Here is a 19489-nt window from a genome sequence, read left to right as displayed (position 1 = left end):
GATATGCTGTAAATCACTGTTAGCCTTTACAATGATCTGGTGCCTGGTCTGGATATGCTGTAAATCACTGTTAGCCTTTACAATGATCTGGTGCCTGGTCTGGATATGCTGTAAATCACTGTTAGCCTTTACAATGATCTGGTGCCTGGTCTGGATATGCTGTAAATCACTGTTAGCCTTTACAAAGATCTGGTGCCTGGTCTGGATATGCTGTAAATCACTGTTAGCCTTTACAATGATCTGGTGCCTGGTCTGGATATGCTGTAAATCACTGTTAGCCTTTACAATGATCTGGTGCCTGGTCAGGATATGCTGTAAATCACTGTTAGCCTTTACAATGATCTGGTGCCTGGTCTGGATATGCTGTAAATCACTGTTAGCCTTTACAATGATCTGGTGCCTGGTCTGGATATGCTGTAAATCACTGTTAGCCTTTACAATGATCTGGTGCCTGGTCAGGATATGCTGTAAATCACTGTTAGCCTTTACAATGATCTGGTGCCTGGTCTGGATATGCTGTAAATCACTGTTAGCCTTTACAATGATCTGGTGCCTGGTCAGGATATGCTGTAAATCACTGTTAGCCTTTACAATGATCTGGTGCCTGGTCTGGATATGCTGTAAATCACTGTTAGCCTTTACAATGATCTGGTGCCTGGTCTGGATATGCTGTAAATCACTGTTAGCCTTTACAATGATCTGGTGCCTGGTCAGGATATGCTGTAAATCACTGTTAGCCTTTACAATGATCTGGTGCCTGGTCAGGATATGCTGTAAATCACTGTTAGCCTTTACAATGATCTGGTGCCTGGTCTGGATATGCTGTAAATCACTGTTAGCCTTTACAATGATCTGGTGCCTGGTCTGGATATGCTGTAAATCACTGTTAGCCTTTACAATGATCTGGTGCCTGGTCAGGATATGCTGTAAATCACTGTTAGCCTTTACAATGATCTGGTGCCTGGTCTGGATATGCTGTAAATCACTGTTAGCCTTTACAATGATCTGGTGCCTGGTCAGGATATGCTGTAAATCACTGTTAGCCTTTACAATGATCTGGTGCCTGGTCAGGATATGCTGTAAATCACTGTTGGAGAGATAAAAAACACTTTTGACTTGAGGATTTATATTTTTGTTGAAAGGAATTAATTAAGAAAGGATGTTGTACAGATTAAATTAATATAATTACAGCAACACTTATTCCTAAATAGTGATAAAATTATGTAAAAAATAGCAGTGTTATTTCTGTGGATGTTTTCCATGTATTTATACCAGACCTGTCTGTCTATTCCAGGAAGACTATGACATTAGTAGCCTATGTCTATGGATGTTTTTGTATTTCAGGTGAAAACAGTGTCATGTATTTATGGTTAGACCTGTCTATGTGTGTGCGTGCATGTGTGTGTGTGTGCGGGTGTATTCCAGGAAGTTTAAGGTGATGCGGGTGCTGGGGCTGCTGGCGTCCCACTGCACTGAGCTCAGAGAGGAGACCCCCATCACTGAGGTTAGTGGTACAGTCTGTCACGCTGTCTGTCACTCTGCTGAGGTTAGTGGTACTGTCTGTCACACTGTCTGTCACACTGCTGAGGTTAGTGGTACTGTCTGTCACACTGCTGAGGTTAGTGGTGCTGTCTGTCACTCTGCTGAGGTTAGTGGTGCTGTCTCTCACACTGCTGAGGTTAGTGGTACTGTCTGTCACACTGCTGAGGTTAGTGGTGCTGTCTGTCACTCTGCTGAGGTTAGTGGTGCTGTCTGTCACTCTGCTGAGGTTAGTGGTGCTGTCTGTCACTCTGCTGAGGTTAGTGGTGCTGTCTGTCACTCTGCTGAGGTTAGTGGTGCTGTCTGTCACTCTGCTGAGGTTAGTGGTGCTGTCTGTCACTCTGCTGAGGTTAGTGGTACTGTCTGTCACTCTGCTGAGGTTAGTGGTGCTGTCTGTCACTCTGCTGAGGTTAGTGGTGCTGTCTGTCACGCTGTCTGTCACACTGCTGAGGTTAGTGGTACTGTCTGTCACACTGCTGAGGTTAGTGGTACTGTCTGTCACACTGCTGAGGTTAGTGGTGCTGTCTGTCACACTGCTGAGGTTAGTGGTACTGTCTGTCACTCTGTCTGTCACACTGCTGAGGTTAGTGGTACTGTCTGTCACAGTGCTGAGGTTAGTGGTACTGTCTGTCACGCTGTCTGTCACACTGCTGAGGTTAGTGGTGCTGTCTGTCACGCTGCTGAGGTTAGTGGTACTGTCTGTCACACTGCTGAGGTTAGTGGTACTGTCTGTCACACTGCTGAGGTTAGTGGTGCTGTCTGTCACACTGCTGAGGTTAGTGGTACTGTCTGTCACGCTGTCTGTCACACTGCTGAGGTTAGTGGTACTGTCTGTCACTCTGTCTGTCACACTGCTGAGGTTAGTGGTACTGTCTGTCACACTGCTGAGGTTAGTGGTGCTGTCGGTCACTCTGCTGAAGTTAGTGGTACTGTCTGTCACACTGCTGAGGTTAGTGGTGCTGTCTGTCACACTGCTGAGGTTAGTGGTACTGTCTGTCACACTGCTGAGGTTAGTGGTACTGTCTGTCACACTGCTGAGGTTAGTGGTGCTGTCGGTCACTCTGCTGAGGTTAGTGGTACTGTCTGTCACACTGCTGAGGTTAGTGGTGCTGTCTGTCACACTGCTGAGGTTAGTGGTGCTGTCTGTCACACTGCTGAGGTTAGTGGTGCTGTCTGTCACAGTGCTGAGGTTAGTGGTGCTGTCTGTCACAGTGCTGAGGTTAGTGGTACTGTCTGTCACTGTGCTGAGGTTAGTGGTACTGTCTGTCACTGTGCTGAGGTTAGTGGTACTGTCTGTCACGCTGTCTGTCACACTGCTGAGGTTAGTGGTACTGTCTGTCACTCTGTCTGTCACACTGCTGAGGTTAGTGGTACTGTCTGTCACACTGCTGAGGTTAGTGGTGCTGTCGGTCACTCTGCTGAGGTTAGTGGTACTGTCTGTCACACTGCTGAGGTTAGTGGTGCTGTCGGTCACACTGCTGAGGTTAGTGGTACTGTCTGTCACACTGCTGAGGTTAGTGGTACTGTCTGTCACACTGCTGAGGTTAGTGGTACTGTCTGTCACTCTGTCTGTCACACTGCTGAGGTTAGTGGTACTGTCTGTCACACTGCTGAGGTTAGTGGTGCTGTCGGTCACTCTGCTGAGGTTAGTGGTACTGTCTGTCACACTGCTGAGGTTAGTGGTGCTGTCTGTCACACTGCTGAGGTTAGTGGTACTGTCTGTCACACTGCTGAGGTTAGTGGTACTGTCTGTCACACTGCTGAGGTTAGTGGTGCTGTCGGTCACTCTGCTGAGGTTAGTGGTACTGTCTGTCACACTGCTGAGGTTAGTGGTGTTGTCTGTCACACTGCTGAGGTTAGTGGTGCTGTCGGTCACACTGCTGAGGTTAGTGGTACTGTCTGTCACTGTGCTGAGGTTAGTGGTACTGTCTGTCACTGTGCTGAGGTTAGTGGTACTGTCTGTCACGCTGTCTGTCACACTGCTGAGGTTAGTGGTACTGTCTGTCACTCTGTCTGTCACACTGCTGAGGTTAGTGGTACTGTCTGTCACGCTGCTGAGGTTAGTGGTGCTGTCTGTCACACTGCTGAGGTTAGTGGTGCTGTCTGTCACAGTGCTGAGGTTAGTGGTGCTGTCTGTCACAGTGCTGAGGTTAGTGGTACTGTCTGTCACTGTGCTGAGGTTAGTGGTACTGTCTGTCACTGTGCTGAGGTTAGTGGTACTGTCTGTCACGCTGTCTGTCACACTGCTGAGGTTAGTGGTACTGTCTGTCACTCTGTCTGTCACACTGCTGAGGTTAGTGGTACTGTCTGTCACACTGCTGAGGTTAGTGGTGCTGTCGGTCACTCTGCTGAGGTTAGTGGTACTGTCTGTCACACTGCTGAGGTTAGTGGTGCTGTCGGTCACACTGCTGAGGTTAGTGGTACTGTCTGTCACACTGCTGAGGTTAGTGGTACTGTCTGTCACACTGCTGAGGTTAGTGGTACTGTCTGTCACACTGCTGAGGTTAGTGGTACTGTCTGTCACTCTGCTGAGGTTAGTGGTACTGTCTGTCACACTGCTGAGGTTAGTGGTGCTGTCTGTCACACTGCTGAGGTTAGTGGTGCTGTCTGTCACACTGCTGAGGTTAGTGGTGCTGTCTGTCACAGTGCTGAGGTTAGTGGTGCTGTCTGTCACAGTGCTGAGGTTAGTGGTACTGTCTGTCACTGTGCTGAGGTTAGTGGTACTGTCTGTCACTGTGCTGAGGTTAGTGGTACTGTCTGTCACAGTGCTGAGGTTAGTGGTACTGTCTGTCACAGTGCTGAGGTTAGTGGTACTGTCTGTCACACTGCTGAGGTTAGTGGTACTGTCTGTCACACTGCTGAGGTTAGTGGTGCTGTCTGTCACACTGCTGAGGTTAGTGGTGCTGTCTGTCACACTGCTGAGGTTAGTGGTATTGTCTGTCACAGTGCTGAGGTTAGTGGTACTGTCTGTCACAGTGCTGAGGTTAGTGATACTGTCTGTCACAGTGCTGAGGTTAGTGGTATTGTCTGTCACAGTGCTGAGATTAGTGGTACTGTCTGTCACAGTGCTGAGGTTAGTGGTACTGTCTGTCACAGTGCTGAGGTTAGTGGTATTGTCTGTCACAGTGCTGAGGCTGGCATAATCCAGCAGCACTGCACCAGGCCCCTTCACCCTGTTGTCACAGCACCTATGCTTGTCCTCTGTGTATCAATGGTATATGTGTCCCAAATGCATAGGGCTCTGGTCAAAGTGCACTATGTAGGGAATAGGGTGCCATTTGGGATTTGATCGGTGTATTACATATAACTATGAAAGCCATGAGCTGCTGAATAGTTGAACATCACTTTAACTGTTAGAATCAGAGCAGACAGTGTAGTAGTCTCAATACAAACATCTCACAATCTTTTACACACACACACACAATTCTAACTATGTGAAAGACCCCTACAACATCAACAACAGTTAAATCTGTTGAATTAAAATCCCCTAAATCTGTTACTAATTGCAGCAGAGCCATAGAAGTCTAGTCTCTATGCAGCATTATGATCATCCAATGGGAGCGGTAGTGAGAGAAAGTACCAGGGTGAATCACCAGATGCCACTGTAACCCAGCAGTAGGTAGAGCTCTAAACAAGCGCCACCGATCGACCTGCCCAAACATGCTTATGGAGCTGTTAACAAACCGTCAAAGACATTGCGGTTAATCATTTTAAAAAACAGGATTCTATTTGATGTGAAATCTGGCGCCTCCACCCTTGATCCACGTCTTACATGGGTTTGCCTTGATTTCCTGTGGTGGTTTATAGGTTTAAAGCTCATAGAGGAAGAGGGGTAATCGAGCGATATACAAAATGGCCGTCGTTAATCGGCACACCAGAGAATGGCGCAGCGACTTTTATTTTCCAGTCTTCTTTTTGTAAAGATGGCTGAGGATTTGATTTGTCGCCACGCCCCCCACCACCCATCTGGGCACAGCTAGCTCAGATTCCCAGAGTGACAGATCCCAGAGACTGTTATCATTGTGCTCTCTCCACAGGGGTTCTGTGTCTGATGGTCAGCCGCAGTCATGGCCATTTCTGCATCAGGGCAGGGCTATTGTTACCACCATCTCCATATGTCTGCTACACTGTGGATCTCAGTGGTCGTCCGTGATCCTAGTTAAAGTTTCCACTGTGAGACAAGTTTTCTCTCTTGGTCCGGGCTTCTGTTGCTCCGATTGTTCTTTGAAAGGAGTTCTCACAGTGAGAATCACAAGTTACAATGCCGCATAGTTCAATGTTTATTGTCAGCGTTGAATTTGGTGCCTCAGTACGCTCTATAGGCTACATAACAGAATCAGATATCAAGTTGGCCCTACACTTTCATTACAAACCTCCATTTCTCACAGTCCTTTAAAACAGTGAGCGGCAATGACTGCAGCTGCTATTTTTCAAGCATACTGTAGGCTTAGTTAGGACAGGAAGAGAGGAATTAGTTCAGTATTATCCTCTTTCCTCTGCCTGTCTCTATGGATACTTCAACATCATTCTAATTAAGCGTTATCTTCCCTGGCAGAGGCAGTACTTTTCTGTGCCACAAACCACCAAGCCCCAATTCAGACATTTTCTCTCTCTTATGGCAGCGCGTCAATAGTGCTGCACTCACTGTCTGCTGATCCACCCAGTGTCCCTTAGAAACTGGCCTAGTGTGTCGTGCCGGCCGTCCCTGCAGAGTGAGCAGAACAGACTGCCTCCTGCCTCCCTCCTCTCATTGTGGGAGAATTAGCCTGTTCCATTTCCTCAGACGGGGCTTGGAGACTAGTTCTCACTACTGGAAAAGGAACAGAGTGCTGGAGCCAATGAACACTGCTGTTGATTCTATTCACTTTGGTTTCTTGTGTCTTTTGCCAAACAATGATTGTGTAAAGATTGTTATTTTAGGGAATTTGAGGTTTGTTAAATTTGAATTTAGGTTGTTTATCCATTACTCCAAAAACATTTGAATAATTTGGTATCCATGTATTCATCATCAAAAACACATCCATAATGGCTTGAGTCAATTATTGCTCGCTGGCCAAAGCAATCTGTCTCATGTCCTTCTGATAACTATAGGCGGAGGCCATTGGTGATCTATGGGACTATAGACTCATGAAACGCCTGAGGTCAGGTGTGTTGCAGGCGTCAGCCCTACATCAAACGCCTGTCTTCTTCTGGACAGCCGTGGGATATTGATCCACCACACTACAGCATAGCAGGTCACCTTTTGTTATTAGCTAGCTCCTTCCATCAATAAGACATCAGGACATATCTGTCTGTCTGCCTGCCTGCCTGCCTGCCACCCTGTTTGTAATGAGTGAATGATCAGGCTCAAACCACTAAATGTCACAATACATTCATTAAGCTAAATCACATACCAGGGACATTTTATTGATTCAATTGATCAGTTGCATTAATGTGATGTTTAAATCAAATGTTAAAATCTAAACTAACAAAGCAGTAGCTTTGTGACTTGTCAATCGTGATAAAGGTAGTATTTCCATGTCACTTTGGCCCATTACTCTTGGTGTGATAATTTGTCTTCATGCCTGCTGAGTTGTCTCCAGTAAGACTCCAATCTCGTGTTGTTCTGAACCACAGCTGAGACGTGATGATGAGTAACAAAGCCTTGCTTGCCTTGAGAAACTGGTCTCTCTGTCTCTCTGTCTCTCCCCAAGCCTCTCAGGGATGCTTAATGCTGCATGGCCTTAAACTGTCTGTAGCCTCAGTAGTTTAAAGCTCTGCCTTATGGGTTGGAGGGATGGAGGGTTGGAGGAGGGGGGTAGTTGTGGATTGTACAGGAGCGATAATGATGCGTTTGGAGGAAGTAGCCGTGTGTTGCGGCTCCAACTTAGCCTGTTTGTTTTCTTGAACAGTGAATCGTCAGTCAGTTGCAGGACATCTCTCCTGCCAAAGCCGCGTTTCTCTCTGGCATCAAACGTGAGCCAAACATCTGTTCCCTGCAAAGTCACCATTTACGTTCTTTACCGGCCAGCGCCAGGCAGCCTCGCATAGAGTGTGCTGCCTATTTGCATAGCGCCCTGCTGAGAGCGCTGCCGCAGTAAGTCCGTCACATCCTCCCCACTTCTAAAGAGGACGAGACTAGGAAAATGCTAATTCCACGAATGAGCCAGTTAGGGTGTGTGTTTGCATATATGTGAATTTTTGTGTGTGTGTGTGTGTGTGTGGGGGGGGGGTTATTATGAGAATCCTTCCAATAATTTGGGGCGGCAGGTAGCCTAGTGGTTAGAGCGTTGGACTAATAACCGGAAGGTTGCAAGATCAAATCCCCGAGCTGATAAGGTAAAAATCTGTCGTTCTGCCCCTGAATGAGGCAGTTAACCCACTGTTCCTAGGCCGTCATTGAAAATAAGAATTTGTTCTTTACTGACTTGCCTAGTTAAATAAAGGTAAAATAAATAAATAACACCATAATGACATGTTTTATATGGAGTCTCTACCTACTCCCTCCTCCCTCCCACCTTTGTCCTTTATCCAGTTCATTCTAGCTCTATAACCTTTATAGTGTTATAATGTAGCTCCGTACCCTTTATAGTGTTATAATGTAGCTCTGTACCCTTTATAGTGTTATAATGTAGCTCCAAACCCTTTATAGTGTTATAATGTAGCTCCATACCCTTTATAGTGTTATAATGTAGCTCTGTACCCTTTATAGTGTTATAATGTAGCTCCAAACCCTTTATAGTGTTATAATGTAGCTCCGTACCCTTTATAGTGTTATAATGTAGCTCTATACCCTTTATAGTGTTATAATGTAGCTCGGTACCCTTTATAGTGTTATAATGTAGCTCTGTACCCTTTATAGTGTTATAATGTAGCTCCAAACCCTTTATAGTGTTATAATGTAGCTCCGTACCCTTTATAGTGTTATAATGTAGCTCCAAACCCTTTATAGTGTTATAATGTAGCTCCAAACCCTTTATAGTGTTATAATGTAGCTCCATACCCTTTATAGTGTTATAATGTAGCTCTGTACCCTTTATAGTGTTATAATGTAGCTCCAAACCCTTTATAGTGTTATAATGTAGCTCCGTACCCTTTATAGTGTTATAATGTAGCTCCAAACCCTTTATAGTGTTATAATGTAGCTCCGTACCCTTTATAGTGTTATAATGTAGCTCCAAACCCTTTATAGTGTTATAATGTAGCTCCAAACCCTTTATAGTGTTATAATGTAGCTCTATACCCATTATAGTGTTATAATGTAGCTCTGTACCCTTTATAGTGTTATAATGTAGCTCCAAACCCTTTATAGTGTTATAATGTAGCTCCAAACCCTTTATAGTGTTATAATGTAGCTCCAAACCCTTTATAGTGTTATAATGTAGCTCCGTACCCTTTATAGTGTTATAATGTAGCTCCGTACCCTTTATAGTGTTATAATGTAGCTCCGTACCCTTTATAGTGTTATAATGTAGCTCCAAACCCTTTATAGTGTTATAATGTAGCTCCAAACCCTTTATAGTGTTATAATGTAGCTCCGTACCCTTTATAGTGTTATAATGTAGCTCCAAACCCTTTATAGTGTTATAATGTAGCTCCAAACCCTTTATAGTGTTATAATGTAGCTCCAAACCCTTCATAGTGTAATAATGTAGCTCCAAACCCTTCATAGTGTTATAATGTAGCTCCAAACCCTTTATAGTGTTATAATGTAGCTCCAAACCCTTTATAGTGTTATAATGTAGCTCCAAACCCTTTATAGTGTTATAATGTAGCTCCGTACCCTTTATAGTGTAATAATGCAGCTCTGTTACCCTTTATAGTGTTATAATGTAGCTCCAAACCCTTTATAGTGTTAAAATGTAGCTCTATACCCTTTATAGTGTTATAATGTAGCTCCAAACCCTTTATAGTGTTATAATGTAGCTCTATACCCTTTATAGTGTTATAATGTAGCTCCAAACCCTTTATAGTGTTATAATGTAGCTCTATACCCTTTATAGTGTTATAATGTAGCTCCAAACCCTTTATAGTGTTATAATGTAGCTCCAAACCCTTTATAGTGTTATAATGTAGCTCTGTACCCTTTATAGTGTTATAATGTAGCTCTGAACCCTTTATAGTGTTATAATGTAGCTCCAAACCCTTTATAGTGTTATAATGTTGGCTTCATGGAGTAATGAGCTTTAAATCTGTCATGTCTACAGGCCTCATAGTTTATTAATGGACACCGTTTGACAATATAGACCTTAGTGCTAAAGTAGAAGAATAACAGGATGGAATGGGGAAAACCTATAACTTCTGGCATAGCACAGTATTCTACTCTCTCTGGACATTGTTGCGTATCCAGTCTTGGTAGGGTACATTATTCAATATAAAGCGTTGTGAAGGGCAGGAGTACTGTCACGACTGACTGAGTGACTGATGCTAGTGTATTCTCTGCGCCTCCAGGCTGTTGTCATGTTCACGGAGCTGATCAGGGAGAACTTCAGGAACAGCAAACTGAAGCAGTGCCTGCTGCCGCCACTGGGGGAGCTGCTCTACCTCATCGCCACACAGGTGACGATATACTCCAAAGCAGTGCCCTTTCAACCCTATGCCTTCTACTGTCTTAATGAAATTAGTGTGTGAAATTATTGCCATTACAATGAATTAGACCTACTAACTTCTATTCAATCAATCAATCAAATGTATTTTATGAAGCCCTTTTTAAATTAGCAGTTGTCACACAGTGCTTTACAGCTAATGATTTATACATCTGTGGGCTTAGGCCTTTATGATGATATTCTGAGACTGTCGATAATCTACCACAAAGATACCTGCTTAAATAGCTACTGTATTTAAGCACTCTCGGATAATATCAGCACTTAAAGATGTTTGTCTGTCTGTATTTGGTTTTTGTGTTTGATGAATGCTCACTACAGTTTGTGCAAGGGTTTGAAAACACTAAATGACAAATCGCTCTGCAACACACAGTATTGCTTTTCATAATGGCTTGCCACTAGTTTATTATTCCATTGAAAAGCTATGCAAAAGAGCTGTTTAACTTTCACGCTGTTTTGACTGTAAGCTGTCTTGAGCTCCCGCTGCATCTGAAAGCCATGTAGACACACATGAAGGTTCCTGGTAGTGGGATCTTTATTTTCAGTGGGGTTCCTGTTCCTCTCTGAGCTCTCCAGTTTGTCAGGGTCACTCAGTGCAGCACACACACAATGGCCATTGACTTTATTAGCTCAATAACAAATAGAAGTAAAGGGTTTTAAAGTGCCATTTATTCTCTATTGGCTATTTGTTTTTTTCTCCACAAAAGTGTTTTACTGTATGGGAATGTGCTTTCAAGGCTGAATTCAGGTAGCGTTAGTTCTAGTTGAATAAAAATACCCGTGAAGAGTAATTGCATTTTATGGATCCACACCATATTGGTACATGCGACAATTCTATTTCTCCTAATTTATGCTAACTGAGAATCATAGGAATTTGTACACCGTCTCCACAGAATAATGGAGATGCTTCTAAATAATTTTGAGTATTCTGAGATTCATGCAACATTTATAGGCCCTTTTCATATTATTAATACTACATGGACAACATGGAAAACAATCTGTATGAGGATTGATGTACTGTAGGTATACTGTATTACATAACAAAATATTTTTTTAAAGCAGAAAAATGAATAGACGGAATAAAAGCAGAGCTTAGGTAAAAGCAAGCCATGTGCTTAATGGGCTCTCTGAACACTGCAGATGTAGGATCTTAATTTGAGACAGTTTGCTACAGCAGGAAAATAATCCTGCAGCAACAACATTTTTGTAGGGGTTGATGCATTTTTCGTTAGGGCAAATCAAGTCTGAAATTTCAAAGTGGAAATTCCAAACTTTTGAAAACTCTTTCTTTTTTAAAACTGAAATATACTACAAGTCTGCATTTCCTGCCGTGCAGGAAAATTCTCAGCAACGAAAGAGGGATCAAATGAATATCCTACATCTGCATGCAGCGCAGTGTATGATCAAAGGCCTCATTAACACGGATGTAGTGATGAAAAGGTGGGAAAATGTGAGCAGCAGTGGAGAGGACGGGAGGAGAATAGTGTAAATGCAATCTAACTCAAAACAACTTCACATGTAGTGTAATCGGTGCATAAAGATTATTCTGAAAATAGAACAGGTGTGTAAACAGTGTTTCTATATGCTTTTGGTTCACTACATCACTCCTCATTGTTTACTGTCAATATGTTTTTGGAGCCAATTCATTCACATATTCCCAGTTTACTACATAATAACACACATTCCCTCACCAGTACCAAAACCATTTCCAAGTTCCAAATTTGGTAGCTAGCTAGAGCATTTTCTGGGGCTTATTTATTTAGCCTAATTACGCTAGCTGCTGCTGCTTTGTTTTGCCCTAATTGTTCCCCCAACGAGCCACTACAGAGGTCCTCTCTGTCTCCACTCACAGCCCCTCCCCTTTTCTTACCTTCTCTTCCCTCTCTCCCCGCAGGAGGAGAAGAAAGAGCACCCAGGAGAGCTGTGGGTTGTTCCTGCTGCCGCCTACACAGTGTTAATGAGGTGCCTTCGGGAAGGGGTAAGACTGCTGCACCTGCCTCAGCAGGAGGGAGGGAGGGGGGTGGGGGAGTTCCGCGGTAATGATCCTCCTGCAAGGCCCTACAGCCATTGTTTGCCAACTGCAAGTCAAGGGCATGCAGCAGACCCAGTCGTCAGCCCCTGTCATGTACCTGCATCAAAACAACCCCCGGATGGATGGGTCCTTGTCGTGACCTCGCCGGCAATTAACGACCGCTGGATACACACACGTACACACTCTGTATGTAGGCTGTGTGTAGTGCAGTAGTGTGTCAGTCAGCCAGATAGTCAGTCTGGCCAGAGGACCGTTGTTCCTCAGCTGGTGCATCTGTTCTTAATTACAAAACTGAGTTTGTTTCAAAAGACGATGTCTCTTCTCCCAGACTGGAGAGTTGATATTACGTGTTCATTATAAGCTAATTAGCAAAACTTTGAGTCTGGCCAGCGTATATACCAATATGGAGCAAGATTATTCCCAAGATTTGTGAGTTGGGTGGGCAAATATAATTTACTTGTACCTATGTACTTAAGAAACTTTATTTGTACATAGGTCAATTTAAGTCTGATGCCACCTACTGTAATTTCATTGAAAGGATTAGCCTAAAAATAGGTATTGTCCAGATAGTTTACACCAAATGTGTGAATTCTGATCCATAATCTCCAGTCTTCTATTTAAAACATATTAATAATAATGGTGTAATGGATCCTGTCCATCTTTTCTGTTGTTAACATATTTCCAAGAAATTATGTCAGATGTTTTTATCTACCTCTAGAATGTTATATCTGTTGAATTGTTGCTCAGTAGTTTTGAGGACTGTTTCACACCAAGGGGCCTCACAGCATCAGAGGGAAAGTAAATGTACATGCTTCACACAATGTTGACAATGTTGACTGTCTGGGATAGTTCTGGAGAGAGTTCTGTCTGAGTGACTGTCTGGGATAGTTCTAGAGAGAGTTCTGTCTGAGTGACTGTCTGGGATAGTTCTAGAGAGAGTTCTGTCTGAGTGACTGTCTGGGATAGTTCTATAGAGAGTTCTGTCTGAGTGACTATCTGGGATAGTTTTGGAGAGAGTTCTGTCTGAGTGACTGTCTGGGATAGTTCTGGAGAGAGTTCTGGCTGAGTGACTGTCTGGGATAGTTCTAGAGAGAGTTCTGTCTGGGATAGTTCTGGAGAGAGTTCTGTCTGAGTGACTGTCTGGGATAGTTCTGGAGAGAGTTCTGTCTGAGTGACTGTCTGGGATAGTTTTGGAGAGAGTTCTGTCTGGGATAGTTCTGGAGAGAGTTCTGTCTGAGTGACTGTCTGGGATAGTTCTAGAGAGAGTTCTGTCTGAGTGACTGTCTGGGATAGTTCTAGAGAGAGTTCTGTCTGAGTGACTGTCTGGGATAGTTCTAGAGAGAGTTCTGTCTGAGTGACTGTCTGGGATAGTTCTAGAGAGAGTTCTGTCTGAGTGACTGTCTGGGATAGTTCTAGAGAGTTCTGTCTGAGTGACTGTCTGGGTTAGTTCTGGAGAGAGTTCTGTCTGAGTGACTGTCTGGGATAGTTTTGGAGAGAGTTCTGTCTGGGATAGTTCTGGAGAGAGTTCTGTCTGAGTGACTGTCTGGGATAGTTCTGGAGAGAGTTCTGTCTGAGTGACTGTCTGGGATAGTTCTAGAGAGAGTTCTGTCTGAGTGACTATCTGGGATAGTTCTAGAGAGAGGTCTGTCTGAGTGACTGTCTGGGATAGTTCTAGAGAGAGTTCTGTCTGGGATAGTTTTGGAGAGAGGTCTGTATGAGATAGTTCTGGAGAGTTCTCTATGGGATAGTTCTGGAGAGAGTTCTGTATGGGATAGTTCTGGAGAGAGTTCTGTCTGAGTGTCTGTATGGGATAGTTCTAGAGAGAGTTCTGTCTGGGATAGTTCTAGAGAGAGTTCTGTCTGAGTGACTGTCTGGGATAGTTTTGGAGAGAGTTCTGTATGGGATAGTTTTGGAGAGAGGTCTGTATGGGATAGTTCTGGATAGAGTTCTGTATGGGATAGTTCTGGAGAGAGTTCTGTATGGGATTGTTTTGGAGAGAGTTCTGTATGTGAGTGTCTATGGGATAGTTCTGGATAGAGTTCTGTATGGGATAGTTCTGGAGAGAGTTCTGTATGGGATTGTTCTGGAGAGAGTTCTGTATGAGTGTCTGTATGGGATAGTTCTGTATGAGTCCTGTAGGAACTGCAGACACAGGGGACTTTTGTTGATTAATTCAAGGATTTGTTCAATACAGACTCTGAGCTGTAATGAGAATAATACTATCAGGAAAGTTAAGTGGTGTTGAGTCAGTCAGTCAGTCAGTCAGTCAGTCAGTCAGTCAGTCTGTCTGTCTCTCTCCACCAGCCACCTTGACTAATAATAACTGTGTGGGTGCTCCTCTCAGAGGGCCGGGAGGGGGATATGACTGAGGAAGGGAAGCACAGCACACACACACACTCACACTCACACCACGTCGGTCATTAAGACGCTGCCTACTGGGTGCTTTTCTTATTTATTTCTATTGAGCGATGATGAGTGCTGACTGACACTTGCCTACTTCTCTAGGGAGAACCTCCCCAGCTAAACACAGATTGAAGTCAAACTTTTAGAGTAGGATGGGAATTCTAGCTAAGTTTTGATTGGATGGATCCTGGCTGTGGCAAGCATGCATGATTCAGCGGCTTCATGTCTTTGTAAACAAGAACATATGGCAATTAGACTAGATAGCATAGCCTACATACAGTCTATTAGACACACTACCCCGTTCACCAAAAATTGATCGCTCCTACAGATAGTGAGTCACTTGGCTGTGACTTGCTATATAAAGCCTGCAGACAGGCATCGAGGCATTCAGTTACTGTTTGATTGAACATTAGAATGGGCAAAACGAGGGACCTAAGCGACTTTGAATGTGGTATGATCGTCGGTGCCAGGCACGCCAGATCTAGTATCTCAGAAACGGACACATTCCTGGGCTTTTCACGCATGACAGTTGTGACGACCCTCCCACTCTGTCTGCCGTATTTTCTCTTTGCTCTTGTTCCTTATTAGGATGCCGGTGGGCGGAGTTGGAAGGGTCGTCAGCTACATGGGAAACACCTGGGCCCGGGTGTGTCCCAGGATAAAGGCACCTCTTCCACATTCATTGGGGAGACTCTCTCCATGCAGACACCTTGTTGTTTTTGGTTGTGCTAGTTGTGGTATCTAATAAATATATATTTTTGATACTCCTTGTCTCCACGTTGTCTCCCTTTTGTTGCGAACTCTGAGCCGGTTCGTAACACAGTGTCTAGGGTTTCCCGAGAATGGTGCGATAAACAAAAAACATCCAGTCAGCGGCAGTCCAGCGGCAGTCCTGTTTGTTGATCGTGCAAGAATCGTGCAAGCTACTGTAACAGGCAGGCTACAAACAGACAAATAATGGCGCAGTACAACAGTGGTGTGCAGAACGGCATCTCAGAACACGCAACTCGTCGATTCCTGTCACGGATGGGCTATTACGACCACACCGGGTTCCACTCCTATCAGATAAAAACAAGAAGAAACGGCTCCAGTGGGCACGCGATCACCAACACTGGACAATTGTGGAGTAGAAATACATTGCCTGCTCTGACAAATCCCAATTCCTGTTGCATCATGCTGATGGCAGAGTCAGGGTTTGGCGTAAGCAGCATGAGTCCATGTACCCATCCTGCCTGGTGTCAACGGTACAGGCTGGTGGCGGTGGAGTACCGCTGTCCAATCTGCAGCAACTGCGTGATGCCATCACGTCAGCATAGACCAACATCCCTGTGGAATGTTTCCAGCTTGTAAAATCCATGCCCCAAAGAATTAAGGCTGTTCTGGAGGCAAAGGGGGTCCGACCCAGTACTAGATGGGTGCACCTAATAAAGTGGCCGGTGATTGTATGTTTTCATATGTTATTTATGGATGACTCTATTCCCACACTTCATTTGTGACGGCAGCGTAGCCTAGTGGTTAGAGCGTTGGACTAGTAAGCGAAAGGTTGTGAGTTTGAATCCCCAGGTACAAAATAAGAATTTGTTCTTAACTGACTTGCCTAGTTAAAAAAACAACACTGGTAGCACTAATTTGATGCAGTATTTCCCTGCATGGTTAAAACATTGAATTGATATGTGAAATGCTTACACCACTTTAAATGCACATAACAATTCTAGCTATGTTTGCATGTCAGATTTTCATGACCACAGCTGATTCTGAACGCCCAAACAAACTGTGAGAATAAGATGTCAAGAAGAGAGTTGCTTGTTCTCTTAAGGGCAGCAACCCACATACCGTAACATTGCAGCGAGTGTAGCAGCATCAGCAAATGTTTCAGGAGGGAGAGGAAGATGGAGAGAAAGTCTGGGCGTGAGAGAGAGGGGAGCCTGAATGCCAGAGTGTGGGAGACCGGGAAGAGAAGGCAAGGCAGAGAGAGATAGGGAGACTGGGAGGAGAAGGCATGGGAGAGAGGACAGAGAGAGAGAGACGGGCAGGAGAAACGACTGAGAGGAGAGAGAGAGCGACTGAGAGAGAGAGCGACAGAGAGAGAGAGCGACTGAGAGAGAGAGACGGGCAGAAGAAGGCGAGGGAGAGAGGACAGAGAGAGGGAGACGGGCAGGAGAAACGACTGAGAGGAGAGAGAGAGCGACTGAGAGAGAGAGAGCGACAGAGAGAGAGAGAGAGCGACAGAGAGAGAGAGCGACTGAGAGAGAGAGACGGGCAGAAGAAGGCGAGGGAGAGAGGACAGAGAGAGGGAGACGGGCCAGACTTGAGCTGCCTGCAGGAAATATTTATGAGCGTGAAGAAGATGTTCCCAGTGCCAATGATGAAAGGTGTGTTTGGGAACAGAGGCAGTGGCGGTGGTGTATCTGTACCAGGGAGAGGGAGCCAGGGGCTTCAACCCTTCTTCTCTATCTCCTAGTCCTGGCCACCGCACCGCTCCACTCCACACAGCTCACCACTCACATTAAACATGTATCAGTCCAACACAGGAGCTACTGTAATGCTCTGCTCCTAATCAGCTGCAGCCTAATCTCTCTCTGAAGCATAGCTGTATTCCCTATATAGTGCACTACTTTTGGCTCTGGTTAAAAGTAGTGCACTATATAGGGAGTCGGGTGCCATTTGGGACAAATCACCATAATACCAGCTACATCACACACTGCTACGTTTCTACATATGGATTTCTGACATGCAATTCAATGTACTGCAATAATCACGACACATACTCTCTGTTTGTGTGGAAGGACAATTAATGCTGCTAAACAAAACAAATGAATACATGTTTTGCTCCAGAAGGAAGCATAAATCTTTAGGGTGTTGACCTGGTCCATATTGCAAAGATAAATAATATTTACATTTTTTGTGAGCTAGAGAACCCACTGGGCACAGACGTCAATTCAACGTCTATTCCACGTTGGTTGAACGTAATTTAATTGAACGTAATTGAATTGAAACAACATTGATTCAGCCAGTGTTTGCCGAGTGGGAAGTGTCTCTTTTAAAAGAACGTAGACATTCTTCAAGGGAGATTGTATCTTAAAGTATTGTAGTACTCAATGGTATTAATTTGAGAGATCCTTTCTACACTGTCTTGTAGGTGTTTTGCTGTCTGACTTATTACATGCCAGCTCCATCTTTGCATTCTTCTGTAATCTTCTAAATACACATTTCACAAAGTTAAAACCTGTTTTGATATTTTTGGGTTTTAATATCACTCTTATTCATTAAACATGCCATTTAAACGGAGAGGTTGAGTTCTAAGCAGAGAGATGAAAACAAGTCGGATAATGAAAGGCTTAGCTGGCGGTCCTGCATTTACATAGAGCGTTCTTCTGGTCCAGGTGCTGCGCTGCTGCTTCAAAAGGGACATAATTACACACAGGCACTTGTTGCAGGCTTGGGAAACCACAAGAGAGACTGCAGGGCTCCTCTCAGTCTGACACGGCTAACACTCTGGGAGAACATACAGCACAGGCTCAAACTAGAGGAGACACAAAGGCTAAGCTTAGTAAAGACTTGTAGCTACCACTATGATAAGAGTCGTCTTCTCATATAGAATTGCTTACTGGGGCTTTTTCGATCCCCGTGTAGTGGAGATACTAAGCTTAGTAAAGAGCTGCATTGAACTCTGTTTTGTCCTCATAGTTTTGTGTTCAATCCCCATGTAGGCCCTACAGTATTATGATTTATGGTTCTTAAGGTTATGGTTTTAGGCCTACAGTATTAGCCCTAGGTTATGGTTTAAGGCCCTACAGTATTAGCCCTAGGTAATGGTTTTAGGCCTACAGTATTAGCCCTAGGTTATGGTTTTAGGCCCTACAGTATTAGCCCTAGGTTATGGTTTTAGGCCCTACAGTATTAGCCCTAGGTTATGGTTTTAGGCCTACAGTATTAGCCCTAGGTTATGGTTTTAAGGCCTACAGTATTAGCCCTAGGTAATGGTTTTAGGCCTACAGTATTAGCCCTAGGTTATGGTTTTAGGCCCTACAGTATTAGCCCTAGGTTATGGTTTTAGGCCTACAGTATTAGCCCTAGGTTATGGTTTTAAGGCCTACACTATTAGTCCTAGGTAATGGTTTTAGGCCTACAGTATTAGCCCTAGGTTATGGTTTAAGGCCCTATAGTATTAGCCCTAGGTTATGGTTTTAGGCCCTACAGTATTAGCCCTAGGTTATGGTTTAAGGCCTACAGTCTAGACATTAAAGGCTTTCTTCCCTTTTCATGTTGAATTAGACTCCTGTTTAGAATTATTTTCCAGTTAGTCCAGGGTAATCTACAGTATATCTGCAAAACAAATGTAAGGAATTTAAATGTTTCTGGTAGAACAGTTAAACAAGGAAATAAAATGGTGTTTAAAATAGCTCCCATGCCCACGCATTTTGAGATCTTCTTGGATGAGTACTTTTTGTTGTTGTTGCATCCTATGTACATTTTTTCCTAGTGTGTTAGATGCTAGTTTTAATACAATAGCAGTGTTATCATGAGAAAAAATAGAGAATAAGCCGCACTCCACTCCACAGGTGTGCCCAATGTCCTGTTTAATGGCTATTTTCCAAATGGCAACCTATTCTCTATTTAGTGCACTACATTTGTACCAGGGCTCTGGTTAATCTACCATGACCAATTCCCTTTGTTCATTGAGTTAGATCAGGGTTCTGCAACATTTTCTCTCAAAAGAAATCCTGAGCCGCTCGTATACAAGCAGCATATTTTGCTATTGGTAGGCCCGACCAATTTAGCTAATTTGATGTTCTTTACAATATATTTTCAATGCCCCTCCCTGCCTCTGTTCATAACATTTAGATTTTCAATGCCATTTTCAGACTTCACTTTCTGAAGGGTTGGAATGAGTAGTGACGCATCCCATGACTCCAAGGTTTTCTCTCTGTGT

General features: G+C 44.1%; 1 protein-coding gene across 1 annotated transcript in view; it reads left to right on the top strand.

Moving 5' to 3' along the window:
- The window catches only part of LOC106595924 (serine/threonine-protein kinase ULK4), a 185734-nt gene that overhangs the window by 14822 nt on the left and 151423 nt on the right, over positions 1–19489 (top strand). The window contains exons 17-19 of the mRNA XM_045697923.1: positions 1426–1504; positions 9970–10077; positions 12016–12099. Coding sequence (XP_045553879.1) covers positions 1426–1504; positions 9970–10077; positions 12016–12099 — 271 coding nt within the window. The remainder of the gene's footprint in view (positions 1–1425; positions 1505–9969; positions 10078–12015; positions 12100–19489) is intronic.

This window comes from Salmo salar, chromosome ssa02 (assembly GCF_905237065.1).
Source record: "Salmo salar chromosome ssa02, Ssal_v3.1, whole genome shotgun sequence".
NCBI classification, from domain to species: domain Eukaryota; kingdom Metazoa; phylum Chordata; class Actinopteri; order Salmoniformes; family Salmonidae; genus Salmo; species Salmo salar.
Note: the sequence above shows the minus strand (reverse complement) of the source record. Positions and strands in the feature narration are given on the sequence as shown.